The 21,882-nt window shown below is 40.1% G+C and overlaps 1 protein-coding gene across 6 annotated transcripts in view; it reads right to left on the reverse strand.

Moving 5' to 3' along the window:
* Nucleotides 1-21,882, reverse strand: part of CAPRIN2 (caprin family member 2) — a 75,150-nt gene that overhangs the window by 20,601 nt on the left and 32,667 nt on the right. For 4 of the 6 annotated variants that reach the window (XM_074939319.1, XM_074939328.1, XM_074939311.1 and 1 more), the window contains exons 9-15: nt 20,119-21,081; nt 18,668-18,787; nt 7,941-8,072; nt 7,629-7,716; nt 6,656-6,711; nt 5,119-5,229; nt 2,064-2,177 (exon numbers count right to left, since the gene is read on the reverse strand). In XM_074939319.1, the coding sequence (XP_074795420.1) occupies nt 2,064-2,177; nt 5,119-5,229; nt 6,656-6,711; nt 7,629-7,716; nt 7,941-8,072; nt 18,668-18,787; nt 20,119-21,081 (1,584 nt within the window). The remainder of the gene's footprint in view (nt 1-2,063; nt 2,178-5,118; nt 5,230-6,655; nt 6,712-7,628; nt 7,717-7,940; nt 8,073-18,667; nt 18,788-20,118; nt 21,082-21,882) is intronic. The other 2 variants (XM_074939347.1, XM_074939338.1) reach the window with 1 other exon arrangement.

Consider the following 21,882-nt stretch of genomic DNA (forward strand, 5'->3'; position numbering starts at 1 on the left):
TGCTGGAGGAACCAACTAGGGGCAGAGATCTTCTTGACCTGCTGCTCACAAACTGGGAAGAATTAGTAGGGGAAGCAAAAGTGGATGGGAATGTGGGTGGCAGTGCCATGAGATGGTCGAGTTCAGGATCCAGACACAAGGAAGAAAGGAGAGCAGCAGCATACGGACCCTGGACTTCAGAAAAGCAGACTTTGACTCCCTCAGGGAACTGATGGGCAGGATCCCCTGGGAGAACAACATGAGGGGGAAAGGAGTCCAGGAGAGCTGGCTGTATTTTAAAGAATCCTTATTGAGGTTACAGGGACAAACCATCCCGATGTGTAGAAAGAATAGTAAATATGGCAGGCGACCAGCTTGACTTAACAGTGAAATCCTTGCTGATCTTAAACACAAAAAAGCTTACAAGTGGAAGACTGGACAAATGACCAGGGAAGAGTATAAAAATATTGCTGGGCCACGCAGGAGTGAAATCAGGAAGGCCAAATCACACCTGGAGTTGCAGCTAGCAAGAGATGTTAAGAGTAACAAGAAGGGTTTCTTCAGGTATGTTAGCAACAAGAAGAAAGTCAAGGAAAGTGGGGGCCCCTTACTGAATGAGGGAGGCAACCTAGTGACAGATGTGGAAAAAGCTAATGTACTCACGGCTTTTTTTGCCTCTGTCTTCACGAACAAGGTCAGCTCCCAGACTGCTGCGCTGGGCAGCACAGCACGGGGAGGAGACCAGCCCTCTGTGGAGAAAGAAGTGGTTCAGGACTATTTAGAAAAGCTGGACGAGCACAAGTCCATGGGACTGGATGCGCTGCATCCGAGTGCTAAAGGAGTTGGTGGATGTGATTGCAGAGCCATTGGCCATTATCTTTGAAAACTCACGGCGATCGGTGAAGGTCCTGGACAACTGGAAAAAGGCTAATGTAGTGTCCATCTTTAAAAAAGGGGAAGAAAGAGGATCCTGGGAACTACAGGCCAGTCAGCCTCACCTCAGTCCCTGGAAAAATCATGGAGCAGGTCCTCAAGGAATCCATTCTGAAGCACTTAGAGGAGAGGAAAGTGATCAGGAACAGTCAGCATGGATTCACCAAGGGCAAGTCATGCCTGACTAATCTAATTGCCTTCTATGAGGAGATAACTGGCTCTGTGGATGAGGGGAAAGCAGTGGACGTGTTGTTCCTTGACTTTAGCAAAGCTTTTGACACGGTCTCCCACAGTATTCTTGCCAGTAAGTTAAAGTATGGGCTGGATGAACAGACTATAAGGTGGATAGAAAGCTGGCTCGATTGTCAGGCTCAACGGGTAGTGATCAATAGCTCCATGTCTAGTTGGCAGCTGGTACCAAGTGGAGTGCCCCAAGGGTCTGTCCTTGGGCTGGCTTTGTTCAATATCTTCATTAATGATCTAGAGGATGGTGTGGATTGCACCCTCAGCAAGTTTGCAGATGACACTAAACTGGGAGGAGTGGTAGATACGCTGGAGGGTAGGGATAGGATACAGAGGGACCTAGGCAAATTAGAGGATTGGGCCAAAAGAAATCTGATGAGGTTCAACAAGGACAAGTGCAGAGTCCTGCACTTAGGACGGAAGAATCCAATGCAGATGACAGAACGAGGAGTAATGGTCTCAAGTTGCAGTGGGGGAGGTTTAGGTTGGATATTAGGAAAAGCTTTTACACTAGGCGGGTAGTGGAACACTGGAATGCGTTACCTAGGGAAGTGGTGGAATCTCCTTCCTTAGAAGTTTTTAAGCTCAGGCTTGACAAAGCCCTGGCTGGGATGATTTAGTTGGGGATTGGTCCTGCTTTGAGCAGGGAGTTGGACTAGATGACCTCCTGAGGTCCCTTCCAACCCTGATATTCTAGGATTCTAAGCAGCGGGTTAACAAAAAGGAAGGCTTCCAGCTTTCTGAGATGCACTATTGAGACCAGGTATTTAGCATACTAAGTAAAACAGAAAACCTAATTTAGATCTGAAGCATCTAGTCACTCAGATTTACATTGTTAATTTTGACTGAGCTGTTCAAGTAAAGTTTATGAGCAGAGATGTAACCATATGTGAAAAGCAGTTACTCACCTGGGCAATTTCAATCTTTTTGGATATTACTGGCTCAGAGATGCATGGGCTTGTCTGATAAGGTGGCTGAGATGAAGTATAAGTCTCGGTCCCTTGAGAAAGTGATTCTGATGTCTGAAAGGACAAAAACCTTGACAGATGTAACTTAACTACCAGTAAAATGTTGCAGAAATAGGGAAGTTTATAATTTGAAAAAGTGTTATAATAATAAAAGAGCGTGTTGATGCATTCACTTTGGATCTACTGTGTTTGCTTAGATCTAGATCTCTTACAAAACTACATGTGTAGCATGGAAGATGCACACTCAGCTTGTTTAACATTTGAAGATTTCAAATATTGACTCATGGTAAGTTTAATATAGGAGTCCCAAAGATATTCTTAATGATAGGCAAGGCCAGACCAACCATTTAGGCTGAATAGTTTGGAAAGTTTCAGCCAAAATCCTTCAGCAATTACCAAACAGAACAGGGAAAACATTTTGCAGTGTTAAAATTCTGAACACTAAGAAGTTATAGCATCCCCATTCTTTAGAGCAGGAATTTGAAGTTTGGCAGGAATGCGCCTTTTGCTGTTCTTGTGAAAATCCATCCAAATTGGGCCAAGTTATAAAACTCTGAAAGATCAGTTTACACATATTCAGTAAAAACTTCTCAGTTTAACAGCTAGCTCCAAAGACTCCATTCTCAGTAAGCAATGCTGCATACTCTCATGACCCTTACCTGTTAATCCAGACTGCACATGAGTCAAAGACACTAAGCATGCTCCCTCTTAAGGCTGTAGCTTCCCAGCTGCTCTGGGCCAGGATGCTTGTTTCTCCTGTGCTGTCAGTAACCCCCTGCAGCTACCCAGACAGTGTGGGAGGAAGCAACCTGACATGAATGCTGAGGGGACAAGAGCCAGATCAGAGGGAGGGAAGAGTAGATTGAGACAATGGAGGGGGAAACAGGATTGGTTGGGCAGTGAGAGAAGGAGCCAGGGAGAGGGGGAAATGGGAGTGTGGAAATATTTGCTGGCACTTAACTCCGCATTACAACTTAACAATGGAAGTGTGATAACTAGTCCCAAATTATTTTGTAGTGTAAACTGATGAACCATTTAGTCTGCCTTAAGTATATGAAAATTCAGTATAAGAAGTCATTTTTCATTAAAACTGACATCCAAACTTAGTGCAGTTACATCCAATGGAAGCAGCTCAACTTTGTTTAGGAAAAGCAATTCAAAAGCTGGAAGTGTTTTTTTTAACTATTCAGGACTACTTTACAGTTTAAGGAGATGGTTCTGCAAACCATCATGCTGTAAAGCAGTGCTGCTACATGCCAGTTGTAGATGTTGGACTATACAGACAGGCAAATGTCTTTTCATGTTAATATTTAGGTATTTAATGTGAAAACAAAGGGAGGATTTCTTCAGAATTCTCAGTTTGCTTTAGCCAGTTATTACCCAGAAAATCAATAATTTTCCCTCAAAAAGCAAGACTGTCCTATTTAATCATTTCCTCATAGGTTATTGTTTAATCAAAATATCTGTCTAAGTTACAGGCTTGAAGGCAGTAGAGTGTTTTCAAAGGAGATAATTCCTGTACATGGTAAAAAATTGACACACCCCGCCTCCCAATTTCCTTTTATGCTGTTAGTATTTTACAACCAAAACATATTTGCACAATACTACATATGTACTTGTCAGTGCTTGCTATGCTAAACTCCCTTAAAACAGAGCTTGGTGTAGTGACTTAGAAATTCTGAATTTCTGTGTGAGAGACTTGTTTGGTTCCTGGAAACAAGACAATACACAGGGAGAGAAGGTAGTCGTGTTACTCATCAGCAATACCGCTAAACAGTTGAGTGGAGTCAATGTCTCTAAAGAAGGCCCCAAATAGTTTCTGCAACAGAGTTATCACATGGAACCAGGGTGGATAAAAAAACAAACAAACAAAAACAAACCATTTTTGATTTAAGTTGGATTTTTGATCAAATGCTCTGAGGAAAAACCCTATCTAAAGACAATGTTAATTAAGATACATTATAGCTCAAAGGTATCTCATCATGGAATAGGGATTATACATTTTAATTCTATAGTATGAGAATATATTCAAGTAATGTTTAAGAGAAAAAAGTTTTGTAAATGAATTTCAATAGTTCATGGATTAGGTACCCAATCTTATGGGGTTCAACAGGCTTCTGTATAGATTTAGGTTAATCTTTCTATCTACCCAACAGGACTCAATGCTCAGTCTAGATTGGAAGATACCAGAGAGGCTTAGTTTTGCAGTTCTCAAACTGGATGTGTCTCCAGAGGTAACACACTTGTTAACAGCAAAAACGTTTTTAAATATATAGAATTGAGAAACAAACTGCAACTCTATTGTCCCTCTGCAAATTTGGGTACACAGAGTCAATCCCTTACCTCTCTAAAAGTGCAAAGTTTCAAGAAGTTCAAAAATAGAAGATTGTTGGTGGACTAGATCTGGAAAAGGAGAAGTCTGGAGATAAATGTCAGAAGCGAGGGACATATGCTTGTTTTGTTAAAATACTGTATGTTTGCTATTGAAGAAAAAAATTCAGATAACTAAAACAACAATGTTAAGTAAACTAAAACAATTTAAACGTCTGTCTGTTGATGTTCTCCTCCCAATACAGCCTGACAAGAAAATCCTCCAAATATTAATGATTAACCTGTTGAATTGGAGACAGCTCACCTCCCAATGACTTCATAAGTATCTGCTTCGATTACCTTTGGTAAATGAAATAACCAATCATTCATTTTCTGATATAGTTGTAAAACTCATCTGAAAGGTTTTTAAAATAAATCCCTGTTTAAAAATGTACAGTGTACACCTTCTAAAAATGAAACCTACATCTCTGAATTGTGAAGAATATGTATTCAGGTTATAACCACCAACAAGAATGCACTTTTATGTAGAAAACCATGATTAAATGGATTCTTCCTGACTAGTGATTTAAATCAATTTGATTTAAATCAAATCCACCCTGCATGGAACATAATGAAGGCCAACGAAACTCCAGTGGGAAGTGTCAATGTTGTCTTGATATTTTACCTGCGGTATCTGTGGGGTCATAAGATCATCTGTTTCGGAACCAGAAAGAGTGTGATCAGCAGATGCTAAGGAAGTATTTGAGCCATGCAGAGTCATGGGAGAAGCAGCAGCCTGGCAGGAAGAGACTACGTCAGATAAAGTTGATTGAGGCAACAATCCTAGTAGTTCTGAAAAGCCTTCAGGCACAGTTTTGTTAAAGTGCATGGTTTAGTTTATAAATGAGTGGTTTTGTGCCAATGCTTGGTATTTTGCTAACAGTTATGTCTGCCTATAGGACATTATATACTGTTCCTGACATTTAGCTATTGCTCTAAATATGACACTGGCCATCCAGTATTTTTGAAAATTCGTCTTAATTTTTTTCTTCAAGTTGCTCTTAGATTTGCTTTTAAATATATTAGCTGAGCCACTTGAACAGTTTTATTTAAACCTCAAGTGCTAGTGGTCTGAAATGACAAGTGAAATGGAAATTTTTTCCTTATAAAGTTATTGGAGAATGCTGCTTGATTACTCTTCAGACAATATTGTAGTAGGCACACTGACAAGGCAAAGTCAACTGCATCTCCTGGCTATTATAAATTTAAGGTAGGCAATGCAAACAATTCTCTTGATTTTTGCATATTACCTAGATTGGTGCAGATCCTACATGCCTATTCAGAACGTAGGATGTACCTCATCCAGTCCATCAAATGCCCCCAACTGTGTGGGCGAAACCAAACAAATCTGTACATTCTCAAATGAACTCACTCAGAAAAATGACATCACATGTGAGCCAACACTTCTCAAAGTGATCACTCCATATCTGACCTATCAGTCCTCATCCTCAGAGCAAACCTACACAACACCTTCAGAAGATTAGCCTGGGAACTTAAATTCATAACTCTGCCAGACATGGTCTCAGACACTGGTTTTACGGCTCATTACAACAATTCAAAACCTACTAACATTCCTTGGTCTTTGACTGCAGAGGTGTTAACCACTCACTTCATTTTAAGTGGTTTCTTGCAACTTGTATTAACCCCTTATGCTTAACTATTTGTCCCCACCTTTTATTTAGCTACAAAACTCTGGTTCTCTTTTCCAGACTTGAAGAGGAGCTCTGAAGCTCAAAAGCTTCTCTTTCACCAACAGAAGTTGGTCCTACCCACCTCTCTCTACTAGTTGCGCCGGTAATTGAAAGCTAAATCCAAATACATCTTCCATACTGTGAAATGGAGGTTATAAAATGTTATTTTCACTCATCTGCTATTACATTGAAGTTAAGATGGCATACAATGCTTTTTTGATATATAGCCTGGAGTATGAGCTATATATCTGGTGGGAGCTCACTTTGCAGAGATTATAAAAACAAAACTTTAAAATCAAATTCTATACTCTTAATTTGGTAGGCCAAATCAAATTTGGTCTGTCTTGTGACAGACTTATTTTGGCATAATTTCCTTATACAATTCCTCAGTTATTTCTGAAAGCACAATATCTATCTTATTAAAAAAGATCACAATTGTCTAATTCTATAAACCAGTACTCTTAAGTTTACCTGTGGTGGCTGTTGAAGAAAATCATTTTGACTTGGCAGTTTCTGTTCATTAGAAGCTTTGTAAAAATAAGAGTAAGGGATTAGTCAAGCAACATATTTGCCTTCAATTTAACTACAGCTTCTCAGCATAATTCGAAGATTTATTTTTTTCCAAAAAAATAAAATCTAAAATTTGGACAGCTACACTGCCCTTACTATACATCACGCAGTAAGCATACCAGAAAGCTGAATAAATTAAAACCTAAAGTAAGTCACTCACATTTAGGAAGTGTAGTTTCATCTTGTGAAGTTAAAGGTCAAAGCAATCTCCAGCAACAGAAAGACTTATGTATGGAACAGCTATTTCACTAAGATGACTTGAATTATTCAAGACAAATTTACTCAAAGTTTCAACAGAGGTAGAACGAACATTTAGATTTTCTTTCGTTCCCCAATACCCATTACAACTGACTTATTTTCCTGTTTTGTAATACACAGTTTCTCCATACATTTGAAGGGCAACAGGACTATTTTAAAGCCTTAATAGCACCAGCATAACTAACTAGAGACAGTTCAGTATTAACTGTTGCACCAGAGGCAATAGCTATGTGTAGGAATTCCATAGGTTGTTAGAGTTCTATTATAAAACATTCTGTATTGTAGACAGGTATACAAGTACAATCTGAAGGACTGAATCCTAGGTGGGAGGTGAAAGTACTGAGCCATAAGAACTTGACCATGTATAAGTCTCAGGTTGCGAGACAACAATTGTTCCACAACCCTGCAGCATAATGCATATTTGAGTGTTGCTGTAAGTTATTCTGTTGGCCATTTAATGAAATGTTAGCCATTAGATTTAGACACTGTGGATGAGATGGTCAGATTCTAGACAGAATTTTCTTCCCCCATTATGGCTATTGGTGAGGCACAGTGCAAGTGAAATATTGCTCCATTCAACTTAAGAACTCTGGATTCTATGTAAGAGTCTACCTACCTACAGGACTACCTGCTGGAGTTACTGAAGGTGGCTGTGATGAACAAATAGCACTTGGTGAAGCTTTATCAACATCCAGGATGGACTCCTTAGAAAGATTACCAAGTTCATGAAATGGGAAAAATTAGGATTGTTCAGATCAAAAAACATCACAGAAGTTAAATATTCTCTAGTCTGCTAAAATCTTTCATTAATTTAGTCAATAGTAGCTAGGTCCACTCCACTAACAAAACAAGTTACTACATTACCACCACTGGCACAATGGGGACCCAAGCCCTGCAGGTGTTATTGCAGGATAAACAAGACACATACCTGCATGAAGTTGTAAGTCCCTTGTATCTGAGTCATCAAATCCTGCAGTTTTTCCTTCCTTAGTATAGGATCCTTTGGAAGAGTAGAAGTAGAGCAAAATTCTGCAGCTGACTGATGTCCAGGTTTAGGCACCTGATATGTAATGAAAGAAGGATATAAACTGATGCAGGAAGAAAACCTATGGTAAGTAGTCTGACAAGAGAAGTTTAAGAAATCAAATACCAAAGAATAGGAAGTGCTAAACTGGTTATTGGCATTTCCTGAATAAAACCTGATGCACAAGTTCACAGTTTGTTCACTTCAGAAATCAGTTTACTAGTCACTGGATTAAGCTTGTGGCATTAATTCACTATGTTTTTCCCCATATGCGATACTTTGTTCAAGACAAAATTAGGTATATTTATTCAGCCAACAAGTAACACTCAATATTTAGTATGGTCCAGCTAAACACTCTGCAGTTTTAAAACTAAACTTGGATAGGAATTGCATTTTTAAACTAAGCTGCACAATTCTCAAAAATTTTTTGCAGTATACCTCCTCCCCTCCTGCCAATTAGAGAGTCATGGGTGATAGGATACTGAGTACACGTCTTTTGGGAGGTGGCATTGCCAGGTGTTTTAAAGAAACAGCAGTTAAAAGTAGGTAGAGCTACAAACAAGGTTGCTTGGCACTAACATCTCAAAAACTTGCCCTTTACAGTCTGAAGCTTCAAGTGTGGCATTTCCTACAAAAATGTTGCATTAGCACAAGTTCAGAATTGGGCATGAAATACACATACCCCAGTCCTCAAGAAAAAGGCTTTTGAATGCAGCTTTTTGTGGATCATTTCAGACTTTAGTTGGTCTTTTACCTTTGTTATATACTCAAATCAATCCACAGAATCTATTCTGGCTTATTCCAAGGTCTGTAGAGTGGTTGTTTCCCCCACAATGGGGATCATTCAAAGAAAGGGGTAGAGGAAATTTTCAATAGAAAAAACACAGATTGGTTACATAGCAGAACTGCTGTTACTTTTAGAACTTTTAAAACTAAACAATGCACGGTAAGAAACAATACTGTATTAGCACTGACTAGATTATGTATTAGATCTTCTGAAATACAAGTTTGATGGAAAAGATGCCACAGGAAGAAAGTTGGCCTGATTCCATTTACATTGGATGGGACAGATCAAGGTATCAGGTCAGACAGAAATGGAGTACTACAGGAGAGTCTACAGGCATGCAACAGTCACTAGTAACCACCATCAAAAGTCTGGCTAAACAGCCAAAGCTTTGTAGTCTTATTTGACTGCTACTCAGTACCTTCTGCAAGCATTCCCTGGTTAGTTACATGTTTCATACTCCATGCCATGTCTAGGTTAGAGTGTGTTCTTGCAGAGTTCTGCGTGTTTATTTACTGCCTGGGTAATCTCAAAAGTGGAAGAGTTAGAAAAAGGAAAGTCATTTAAATGGGAAAACGTGAAAGTGAACAATCCTACATGATGAGATTCCAAAGGCACACTGCTCTCTAGTTTGTGTAGCTAGACAGCTGCACCTTCAGAGATGAAGAGTAGCCATATTACTTTAGTTTTATGAATGTACAATGCCAATTAAACATAGGATACCCTTATGTGGAGAAGATCAATTTCTGTCCAAGTTATGCAAGAGCAATGAACTTGAGTTTGCTAATCTTCAATTATGTAAGTGTGAGCACTACATAAGTCACAGTAATGCTATGGCTACACAATTAGTAGGGAGGTATTCTGACTCAACCATATGGGGAGGTCTAACTCAGAAGCTGTATGTACAGGTTGGCTCCTCAGTATCCATGTTAGTGGAGCACAGGATTGGGGCCTGGAGTTATTCCTTATGGAGCTCAAGTCCATTGTTAACCTCCTCAAACCCTAGAGAATTTTAGGGCCTTTCACATTCACTCTTCCCCTCCCCCACCCCAATATTACATCCATCGACTTTTGCTCACCTGCAGCTCTCTGCTCAATTCTTCCCTCCTATCCATCCATGTACAGATTTCTCCATCACTCCTGACAAGCATTTTCAAAAAGTACTCTTCTTAGTCAAGTTGTATGGACTTTTGGCTAAAAAGGGCTTTTCATGCTTTCACATATCAGATGTGAAAATCTTCTCCCACAATTACACAGAAAGCATAATGGCAGTGTACAAGAGAACCCAAAAGTAAATGGAGGACTTCAGAATTAAAGTTACCTTTTCCTCTCAACATATAGCTACTGAAGATAGTTAATTAGTGGTGGGTATAGAATTAGCAAGAGCTAGCCTCTTCATGTGTAATAACCTCAACCTTATCCACATTGTGGAAAAGATCTGAAATTAGGTCACTCTTTATATACAGTTAACTCCCTACCAACAAGTTTTAAAAAAGTTTTGCCTTGGTGTTTAAGTGAATATGTGTCAATCCTACAAAGTAGTGTATGCACTCATACAATGGAATCTCTTTGGTATCTATTTTCAGATATTAGTTGCAATTTTATTTACAGTAACTTCAGTGTTGGTGTAATGCTGGAAGTCAAGTTCCAGTAACTCAAGTTTAAGTGAAAAAGAATAAGCACAAGACTTTGGCCTACGTTTCAGAAGTGCTGGGCAGCCAAAAGTCCTGCTGAAATAATTTGGGGCCGCAAGTGCTCAGTACTTCTGAATGTCAGGACACTAGTCTATAGAACAAGATTTCGCCTACTGAGAGGGCAAGCTATTATGTTCTACTACCAAAAAAAGTATGGCAAGCATTTTCTGCAGTCAAAGCTGTGACCAAATGAAATTTTGTAAAAGCAACCTGGCATTCCATATTGCCTTCCTCCATTCTCAAACATCAACAAGTAGGAACAAGGTCCAATTACAAAGGATGAATATAAACAAACACCACAAGTATGCAGGGGCAAAAGAAGAAAGGCCAAGGCAAAAAATGAAATTAAACTAGAGACAAAGGGCAACAAGAAAACATTCTACAAATACATTTGAAGCAAGAGGAAGACCAAGGACAGTGTAGGTCAGTTACTCAATGGTGGGTGATGGGAGGCAGAGGGAGAGAGAGAGAAACAGAAAATGTGGAAATGGCAGAAGTGCTCAATGAATTTGTTTTCACCAAATAGTTTAGTAGCAATTGGACATCTAAATCAATGAATGCCAGTGAAAATGTGGTAGGATCAGAGCCTAAAATAGGGAAACAAGTTAAAAATTACTTAGACAAGTTTGATGTCTTCAAATTACAAGGGCCTGATGAAATACATCCTAGAATACTCAAGGAGCTGACTAAGGAGATATATGAGCCATTAATGCTTATCTTCAAAAAGTCAGGAGTTATTCCAGAGGACTGGAAAAGGGCAAAGATACCAAACTATAAAAAGGGAAATAAGGACAACCGGAAAAATTACAGACCAGTCATCTTAACTTCACCACTTGGAAAAATAATGGAGCAAGTTATGCAATTAATTTGCAGACACCTAGGTGTACGTAACAGCATGGATTTCTCTAGAGCACATTGTGTCAAACCGAGTCAACAGCTTTCTTTGATAGGGTGAAAAGCCTTGTGGACAAGGAGGGAAGCGGTAGATGTGGTATATCTAGATTTCAGTAAGGCTTTTGATACTGTCTTGCATGACCTTCTCAAACAAACGAGAGAAATACAACCTAGATGGAGCTACAATAAGGTAGGTGCATAACTAGTTGGAAAAACATACCTAGAGAGTAGTCATCAGTAGTTCACATTCAACATGGAAGGGCTTATCAAGTGGGGTCCCACAGAACCAGATCCAGGACTGATCCTTGTTCAATATCTTCATCAATGGTTTACATAATGGCATAGAGCAATGGTTCTCAAATTTTTTTTGCGGACCACTTGAAAAATCGCTGAGGGTCTTGGTGGACCACTTAATCTTTCCAAATGTTTGTACCATTAGCTAACTATTGTAAAGCGCTTCGGAAAAAAGCGCTATATAAAACACCTTAATTCTTTCTGTTCTACAAACAAAAAGAACTCATTTTAATGTCAGTAATATCTTACCTTTCCAATGCGATGGATGTGCCCTCTCCCCCGCCACAGCAGCCCCACATTATGGAACTGACAAAGTTGTGTGCAGCCACCCAGGCGCACACCTTAAAGGGAACTATCTGTGGACCACCTGAACAGAGCTCATGGACCACAGTTTGAGAACCTCTGGCATAGAGAGGACTCTTATAAAGTTTGCAGACGATACCAAGCTTGGAGGGGTTACAAGTGCTTTGGAGGATAGGATTAAAATTCAAAATCTGGACAAATGGGAAAAATGCTTTGAAGTAAATAGGATGAAATTCAGTAAGGACAAACGCAAAGTACTCTAATTAGGAAGGAACAATCAGCTGCATACATACGTAATTGGAAATGACTGCCTAGGAAGGAGTACTGCAGGAAGGGATCGGGGGGGTGCCAGTGGATCACAAGCAAGAGAGTCAGTTTAACACTGTTGCGAACCAAAAAAAGCAGCAAATGTCATTCTGGGCTGCTTTAGCAGGAGTGTTGTAAGGAAAACATGAAGTAATTCTTCTGCTCTACTCTGTGCTGGTTAGGCCTCAACTGGAGTATCGTGTCCAATTCTGGGCACCACATTTCAGGAAAGATGTGGCTAAATTAGAGAAAGTCCAGAGACTAGCAACAAAAATGATGAAAGGTCTAGAAAACTTGACCTATGAGAGAAGACTGAAAAAATTGGGTTTGTTTAGTCTGGAGAAAACTGAGAAGTACATAAAAGGTTGTTACAAGGAGGAGGGAGAAAAAAAATGTTCTCTTTAACCTCTGAGGTTAGGACAGCAAGCAGTGGACTTAAATTGCAGCAAGGGCAGCTTGGGTGGGACATTAGGAAAAACTTCCTGTCAGGGTGGTTAAGCACTGGAATAAATTGCCTTGGGAGGTAGTGGGGTCTCAGGTCACTGGAGATTTTTAAGAGCAGATTAGACAAACACCTATCAGGGATGGTCTAGATAATACTTAGTCCTGCCTTGAGTGCAAAGGACCTCTTGAGTCCCTTCCAGTCATAGGACTAGCATTCTAGGAGGCTGAGACTTCAAAGACGAAGCTACCAGTTTGTCTCCATTTTTTGTAGGGTTATGAGTGAGGTTGCAAGAGGTTTTCTAAAAAGCTTCCCCTCTCCTGGCTCCCCCACCCAAAAAGAGTTTGGAACTTTACTACAGATTGTTGCAGTTTTACCATGCCAACTGAAATGGCCTGAGATTTAAGTTGTTTGTGAAGTTTTTATAAATACTTTGTGAGCTACTTCAAGACTTCAATTTAAGTAGTCTTATAAAATGGTAGCTAAAAAGCTTTCTGGCTATCATAGTGTAGCCAGACAGCCAGCCCCCCCTCAGACCAGCATTGCTGGAAACACACGGGAGCCAAAACACCAGGGCACTCCAGCACAGCCTTTGAAGCTGAGAGAAGCACAGGTGTGCTGCTACAATGTGCCTCTGGGAACATATACAACAATTGGGCTCACAGCAGGCAGAGGTGCTGTGACAGACATGGCTCTTAGCCCCTACTAAAACAGCATGATGCACACACACCAACATCCTAGGTGGGAAAATATTTACCCTGATAAAAGAAGTGTCCAGTAGTCGAAACTTATTGTTTCTCCCTTGCAAGTGTGAACTACTCTTGCGAGAGCTGGCGTCACCCCGACAGACCAGCCCCAATTTAGCATAGAAAGGAGAAAGAGAATAAAGGAGTACAGAGGTATAAGTAGGGGACCTACAGCACCATGATTTTTGAGTGCTTTTCACTATCTATCTGCTGGTCAGATAAGTGACAGCCTCCCAAGGCTTCTGCAGCTAAGAGGGTCCCTAAGCCTTGTCCCTTATTCGTCTTTCCGCAGAATTGAGTGACCGATCCTGGCTTGGCACCGCTGGAATCGAGAGATGCAAGGAGGGTAAGAAGCACCCACACCTGATCTCCTATCTTTAGTGTACACATATTTTGAAATAGAGCTCTATACTTTGTTTTCTTTCTTTGGGATTGTAGCTTCAGTTTTGTAACTTGTTTGTGTGTGTAACATCTCTACACTTAAATAAGTAGGCACTAGCAATTTTGTAACCACATGATTAGAATCTAGTTTAATAAATTTTGGTAACCATTTATGCATAAGCCTGACTTGTTTCTCTGGTTTACTGTGAAGCAGCCAACACAATTAAAGAACCTCAGCCGTTTTGGCTATAAAGCCTGACCATTAGGTGAGAGTACTAAGAGCCTAGCGTTGAGTTGTGCCGCCTCCACGGGGCAAACTCTTGGGGCGCCTGTCAGTCAATCCTGACTGCCCGCTGCGAAGGAGCTCTGAGCTCTAGCAGTTAAAGTCACGGGTGTGGAGAGGCTCTTAGTGCTGCCATTGGGGCACCTGTCAGTCAATCCTGACTGCCCGCTGCGAAGGAGCTCTGAGCTCTAGCAGTTAAAGTCACGGGCGGTTAGGACCTTGGGGCATCCGTCAGCCTAGCCCGGGCTGCCCGCCGCGAAGGGACAGTGCGTCCTAGCGGTTAAAGTCACGGATGGTATAAACGGGCATAGCTGGCACCTCACCAAACATCCCTGGCCATCGGCTAACACATAGTTAGCTTTTAAGTAACCCCATGAAGTAACTTGGAATGTACAACCACCACCATTTTAGCACTCTTGCTTATACCTGTCAGGATATATTCTTATATTTGATTATTAAATTATGCTGCAATAATAGGTTTCCTCTGATACAGAATACCAATGGAGAAGATGAAGTTGATTTAAATCTAGTTTAAGTCATAAAATTTATATATAAAGTCATAGTCCTTGCATCTTCCTTTTACAGACAAAGTTGTCTGTTTTCAGATATAGTCTGCCTGAGGAACAGCTTCCACCAAAATATACCAGGTGGCTTTTGTCTTAGGTGTGAAGGATAGTGTGTTAGCAAAGTTACGCAATATGTGTATCAGTTCAAGTGACAAGACAGGCATTGAAAGATCCTACATGGTCACGTGGTTTGCACCTCATGAAGGCAAGTGTGTATTCACAATTCTGATGCTATGGCCTATTAAGCACTTTTTGTAGTAATAAACTGAGCATAAGCAGCACTCCAGAATAACACTACAGAAGTGGCTAAGGTGATTCACTCCAGAAGGAAATTTGGTCCCCAGGTGATTGCAATTTGTTTAGTCTGCTATTGAAAGCTAAGTTAAGATGTGCCTATCAATTTTTACAGGCTCCTTTAGCTTACAAGGTGGGGCTACTTCCCCAGACCACAAATGTTCACAGCTATCTTACTTGTGTGTTTCTACCAAACTAGTCACTAACACTTCATTAGAAAAAAGTCTCAAAGTTATAACATGTGCATTGGAGTCTCCTAAGCACGAGAGAAAAGTACTTTGGATAGTGCAGCCCAAATATGACTCCAACTCTCCAATATTTTCAAGAGTTTAAACTAGCTATGTACTGCTGTATACCCCTGGAAAGAGGCCTCATGTATGTTCAGGGAAAGGTACACGAGTTACCTGACAGTTTAGACTTTAAGACCTACTACTCTTTGTGCCCAGCCTCACTTTAATGTAGTAAAAGCCCAGTGTTTGAGAAAACAGCTTCCCCTGGGTCTTTAACTCTCACTATTGCTCTACAAATGGACAGCAATACTAACTGGGAACTTTCCTGTTAATGTGTAGCTGAATTAAACACCAGATCCAAATCTAACAAGTGGACTATGAAAGAAAACTCAGGTCTTTGTTACATTGAAGCTTATTTAATTCCCATTTTGAAAGCAATACCCTGCTCAATTTTCAGTCCGAAATCTGATTAGGAAGCTGCAGATGCCTACAGATTGCTTTTAGGTCCTCTGACAATCAAGAGGGCTATTACTCAGACTAGTTGCAAAGCAAAAATAGTGCAAAACAATATTCACTATTGGATGCAACAGCTGATTGGTTAAAAGCATGTTCCTTCCCTGCCACACTCCAGATAGTCCTACTAAAACGCAAATACACAGAACAATCACAACATGTTCATTGTGGTTGGTAGTGGACTACTGATTCTTTCACCTGTAAATCACTTGTTTAAATCCAACCTTGGTTGATGGTGACAAAGTATCATCCACTGACTATTCAGTGGCTTGCCTCTAAATGAATTTGTGGGTTCAGACCACTGGGCAGACATCTATAATAGTTATAACTAAGCCTGAAAAGGCCAAAAATTGAATGTGGAGGGGAGTCTGTTCACCTATCAGGCAATTGTAACTGAGGTGTACTGTTTCCAGAGTGCCAGAAGTTTGCACTGCTAATTATATTGTCACCTCCATAGTATAAAGTTAGCTGCTTTTGAGAACACATGCAACTGAAGTCATGTCAGTTTAAAATATTTTTCCGATTTAGAGAATCTATGCCAGGTCATACATAATTCAAGGCACAAGGAACTGTACCATCCAGTATTGGCTTACAGACATAAAAACTACCTTCACAGTGCAATAGTATACTGATATTACCCATAACTACATACATTTAAGCATATTTGAATGTATGACCATACAGCACAGTTCTGCATACCAACTGGATGATAATTTACATAGCGGGAAAGAGCCCATAATGTTCACTGCTTGTCATTCCTCAGTACTTCAAACTAGGAGATGAAAATATCTACAAACTAGGCTATTTTGAAGGTACCACACTATTTAGCATCTCATGCTGCATGACGCCTTTTCTAAACATGTTTTTAGATTTGTACAGGTGATGAAGTACTTCAACAGCAGAAGTAGATATGCTTATATATCCAAATGATGCTCTTGGTCAAAGAGTATGCTTGAGATGGATTCTAAACTAAGTTGACTTCCTGATTTGGGATTAGACATTGCATCTGGCATTATGGGACTGACTAGTGCAGTGCTTTTCAAGCTATCTGATGTGGGGGGCCGGCAATTATTTTCCTCCCCCAATGTGCGCGCAGACCAGCAGCCAATGGCTCGCGAACCGGCACCGGTCTGCAGACCACCACTTTGAGTAGCACTGGACTAGTGGAATTACTATGGGTTCTGCAGCAAGCAGTAGTAAAAGCCATAACTGAAGCTGAAATAATTTCCACTGTAAGTCTGATTTTACCACTTGCTCCCAAATGTTGAATAAAAACTTGTTTTGACTTGAAATTTCATGTGTGTTTTTAAGTTATAGGAGAGTTTGACATTAAGACAGCCTATTTCAATTAAAACAAGGGTTTTAAGTTTGCTTTCCCTTTTAAAAATTTTTTGCTTACTCAAGTCAGTTGTGCTTTTACTAAAGATGTCCAATTTTACAATTTAAGCACTTGGATCCAGAACACAATCCTAGTTTAGCCTTTGATATATCTAAATTACTTATTTTTCAGTTAAAGCTTTTGCAAACACTAAGTGCATGCCTACACAATTAATATTCATCCTCATTATGTCAGTTCAGCCTATAGAATATTCAGACGAAGGGCATGCCTTCACACCAGCTGGGAGAGCGCTTCCCCATTAGGCAGACAGGCCAGCATGCTAGCAATAGCAGCAGCTGTCATGGCACAGGTGGCTGCTTAACTAGCAGCCCACTACATAGCCAGGGGTTCCAGTGAGATTGCACTCAGGCAGCAGCTAGTCTAAATTTCTATAGCAACATTAGTATTTTTAGCATGCCAGATTGAGCAAAGCTAGCACATCTGCCAACCCACACTGCAAAGTACCCTTTTAGCCACTGTGTAGACATACCCTAAATATAAGCCAGATGACCACCTGTAAGTGTAGGTTAAACCAACACACCAAACCTAAATCAAGTTAGGAGTGTCCACACAAAGTTGCATCAATAATTGAACTGGTTTAACACGAATACCTCTGAACCTACGCAACTCTATGTTAACTAGGCCTAAGACTTAGTGCTTAAATTCCACAGTCCCAACCTGGTAGGTCAAGGGCTTTAGATGGATATTTTTAAAATAAATCCATATAAATAAAATGGAGGGTATATAGTCCTCAGCGCTTACAACTATATTCAATGAACCTACATTACTCCACTGGCAAAGCACCCATATTCTGAAACAGAAAAGTGGGGGAATTAAAGCGAACTTATTCCCAGTGTGTACAAGGGAATGACAAGGTTCTACTTTCTAGCATACAAAACCTGTACAAGCTAATTTTATGTAGTGGCTTCTCTCAACTCCCTGGAAGACCCTAGTTATAAGCAATTTTTCTTCATTCTTGCCCTAGCAACTCAAAGATCAGTTTCTCAAACGCTCTAAAAGCTTGAATAAAAAACTTAGTTTCTAAACATAGGCACACAAGCCACACCTTTCTATTTTATCCTATTCATCCTCAGTGCTGGTTAGAGATCAGCCTGTATACAGTGTTCACACTATAAGCCAGATAAATGCCAGATTAAATTATGTCCGTATCCTTACTTTATGGAATTGAGACCATTGTTTTAAGTGTGTATTAATTTTACAAGTGAAATGCTGTCAACTTATAGTCAGTATTTTATCTGTTAAATCACTGTTCCTTTGTAATGCAGTTTGACAGTAATCTGCAAGGCACAATGCAAGTCTGCTGACGTTTCAGTACATAAGGCTGAAGTGATGTGGCAGTTAACATCTCCCTCTTCCACAGGTCAAGATTTTGATGAATTAGACATATGTATGCTGCATTTAATGCAGTACATCAAATATATTCAGATGCTTTATAAAGATATCCCAGTTTTTGTATACTCAAAATTTGACTCATTTTAGTTTGATATGGCTGACTAGCACACCTGTACATTGCTTTGGAGACTCCTAGGTAGTTTAAAACTCTCTCCGACCGATTGGAGGACCTCCTTTTTTCTTACTGCATCAAAGCCATGTCCACCACTTGATCCATCTGTTTTTCCATCCTATATAAAATAAGAGGCCCATCTCATTAGGAAGCATCTCAAACATAAGCTTTAGAAACTAAACCAACACTAGAAGTTCCAATCCATCTTAAAGTGCTAAGAACATTTGAGTACTTTACAGTGGCTACATTGCTTTGAACTATTTTTAGTACAGTATCAAGTTATGCACATAGCTATGAACACTAGTGCCATTACGTTTAGAAAGATTTATTAGCTGGAAAAAAAGTCAGCCTTTCCCCTCCCATACTACCAATAAGAGTGGAAGCATGCAACTTTACAATATACCACAGTGAAAAGTGTTTATGAAGACCATTTTAACGATACGTGTTCAAGATTTGCTAAATAACCTTACTCCCATTCTTTATCACCCACTGTTTTACGTTACCCACTCGTTTCACTTCAGATTCGTGCTTCTGTCTGCGATCCCGTCTCTAGATACAAGAATATCCACTTTTCAATATTGTGGATCTTATACTGTTCTTGTCCATCTAATCTAGTCATTTACTGAAGTAAGACAGCTTTAAAAAGAAGTAGAGTTGGACAATACCTGTGTATAAGCCACAGTGGCTCTCTATTTTCCATCTATGGTCTTACTAAAATTTAGATCAAGCCTAATTACTACTTTGGAAGCATGCCTCTCCAGATACTGATTTGTTCACTCTATCGATTTCTCCAAGCTACTTGTGTACACAGTTGGGGAAGAGGGAGAAGAAATTTAAAATTAAGCTGGAATGTTGTTGGATCCTGCAAAACCTTGCATTTTCTATGTTACTAAACTGAACCACTGTGTTAGTTTCCAAAACATTCCAGAATAGTAGTTTAGCATATTGATTCATCTGGAAATGCATACTTAAGCATCAATTAAGTTGATTAACTTCTAGATCAAGTAAAAATACCCCTTAAAAGCTATTTTAGTTAAAAGCCTAAAAACTTATTGAAGTGCTATTTGTACATAGTACTTTAAGTATCTGATCTTTGAGTCATACCCGATTTGTAGTATTAATGCAAGTGGACATTTAGAGAGCTATCAGCTGCAGAAGAGCTAAATGAATTCTATTCTGCCTTATGCAAAAATGTAATTTTTCATTTGAGGCCCAACTGCAGTATTACTGGGGTTCATGCAAGAAGCAAGGAGAGCATTTTGCTTTCCAGATGCGCCAAGTTTTAGGATATCAGTTAAAAATCTGACTTAACCCACTCAGAAGTGACATGGAAATCTGAGTACAGAACTCCACAATGCAACTCTTACAAATCCTCTGACTACTGTATTGCTTTAGTCTGAAATACTGACATAAGCTTAATGAGAGTTAATACTACCTATGCCAACTCACATCTTTGGGTTCCACATCACACTTCTTTGGCCCAATCTGCTCCTTTGGCACAAGATTTGCTGCTCCCCAGGACTTTGGAGTATTCTGTAACTGCTGCAATGATGCTGGCTGCTGCCTGTCAGATGTTTCCCAGGACTTCACAGGTTCCTGCTTCTTTTGTTCTGGTTCCTCCCTAACACGTGTTTCCCAGGACTTCACAGGTTCCTGCTTCTTTTGTTCTGGTTCCTCCCTAACACGTGTTTCCCAGGACTTCACAGGTTCCTGCTTCTTTTGCTCTGGTTCCTCCCTAACACGCGTTCCCCAAGGCTTCACAGGTTCCTGCTTCTTTTGTTCTGGTTCCTCCCTAACACGCGTTCCCCAAGGCTTCACAGGTTCCTGCTTCTTTTGCTCTGGTTCCTCCCTAGTTTGGGTTATCCAAGGTCTTTGAGATTCCTGCTTTTGGACTGGCTCTTCCTGAACGTTTGTTGCCCAAGGTCTTGGAGATTCCTGCTTCCTCTGTTCCTGCTCTTCCTGAACTTTTGTGGACCAAAGTCTGGGAGATTCCTGCTTCCTCTGTTCCTGCTCTTCCCTAACTTTTGTTATCCAAGGTTTTGGGGAATCCTGCTCCTCCCTAACATGCATTACCCAAGGCTTTGGAGTCTCCTGCTTTTTCTGTTCTTCCTCCCTAACCCTAGTTTCCCAGGGCTTTGAAGACTCCTGCTTCTGTCCCTCCTCTTCCCTAACACAAGCTTCCCAGAGCTTTGGAGATTCCTGCTTCTTCTGTTCCTGATGCCTACCACAAGATTCCCAAGGCTTCAGAGATTCCTGCTTCTGCTTCTTTTGTTCCTGTTCTTCTATATCAACAAGCATTTCCCAGGATTTTGGAGGTTCTTGCTTTCTAGTGTACTCTGCTTCCCATGGTTTGCATTCTTTAGGCTTCTTGATAGAGCATTCTGCTTCAGGCAAATAGCGCCTGTTGAGAAACTACAGACCAAAGAAATTTAGTGGCTCAAGAAAACATTGCTACCAGAGTTTAGCTCAGTTTTTTAGTGAGAAAAAAACTGTCTGTAGTTGAGTGACCTAACCAAAACAGACAACACAGGCAGCCAGCTGAAGAATTGCTTTGTTTCAGTACAAAGAGACCTGGTTTTATCCTACAATGTTGCGGACACTGAATAGTTACTCTTTCCAGCATGTTGTAGAGGAGCACCACAATGAAACAGAACTGAACACTTAAACATCTAGAAATATGCACAAATTAAGTAGCCATATAATCTTATTGCTCTTACCCTTGTCCTTCCTCATTCCATGGCTTCTCTATTTGTTATCCACAATCATGCCATGTTTAAAATTCAGTTGTAATTTCTGCAGGACATTGACCTCATCCTGTATAGCACCTAACACACCTTGGTGTGAATAGTACGAACACTATTTCATTCATTAAAGAACAAGATATTTCTTTTTTGGCATATTTGATCCCCTGAAAGCTTATAATAAACTAGCTCTATTTACTGGAAGATCAGATCATAGCTAATGACCAGATCCTAGAGACAATTCATTTGAATCACCAGAACGAGTCTCAGTGCATTCCTGCTTAGAGCCAGGAAGTTAGATATAAACTGGAAGTAGCTTGCAGAGGCTAGTAGCTATGGTATTGTAGGCCTACAGCCCAGTAAAAATCTGAACATGACAAAGACTACTACTTACTGGCTGTGTTCTGTCTGCTTAATTAGTTACAGCACAGAATTGGAAGTCTAAACTGGCTGGGCAAAGTCTAGAAGACTA

Source organism: Natator depressus, chromosome 1 (assembly GCF_965152275.1).
Source record: "Natator depressus isolate rNatDep1 chromosome 1, rNatDep2.hap1, whole genome shotgun sequence".
Classification (NCBI taxonomy): domain Eukaryota; kingdom Metazoa; phylum Chordata; order Testudines; family Cheloniidae; genus Natator; species Natator depressus.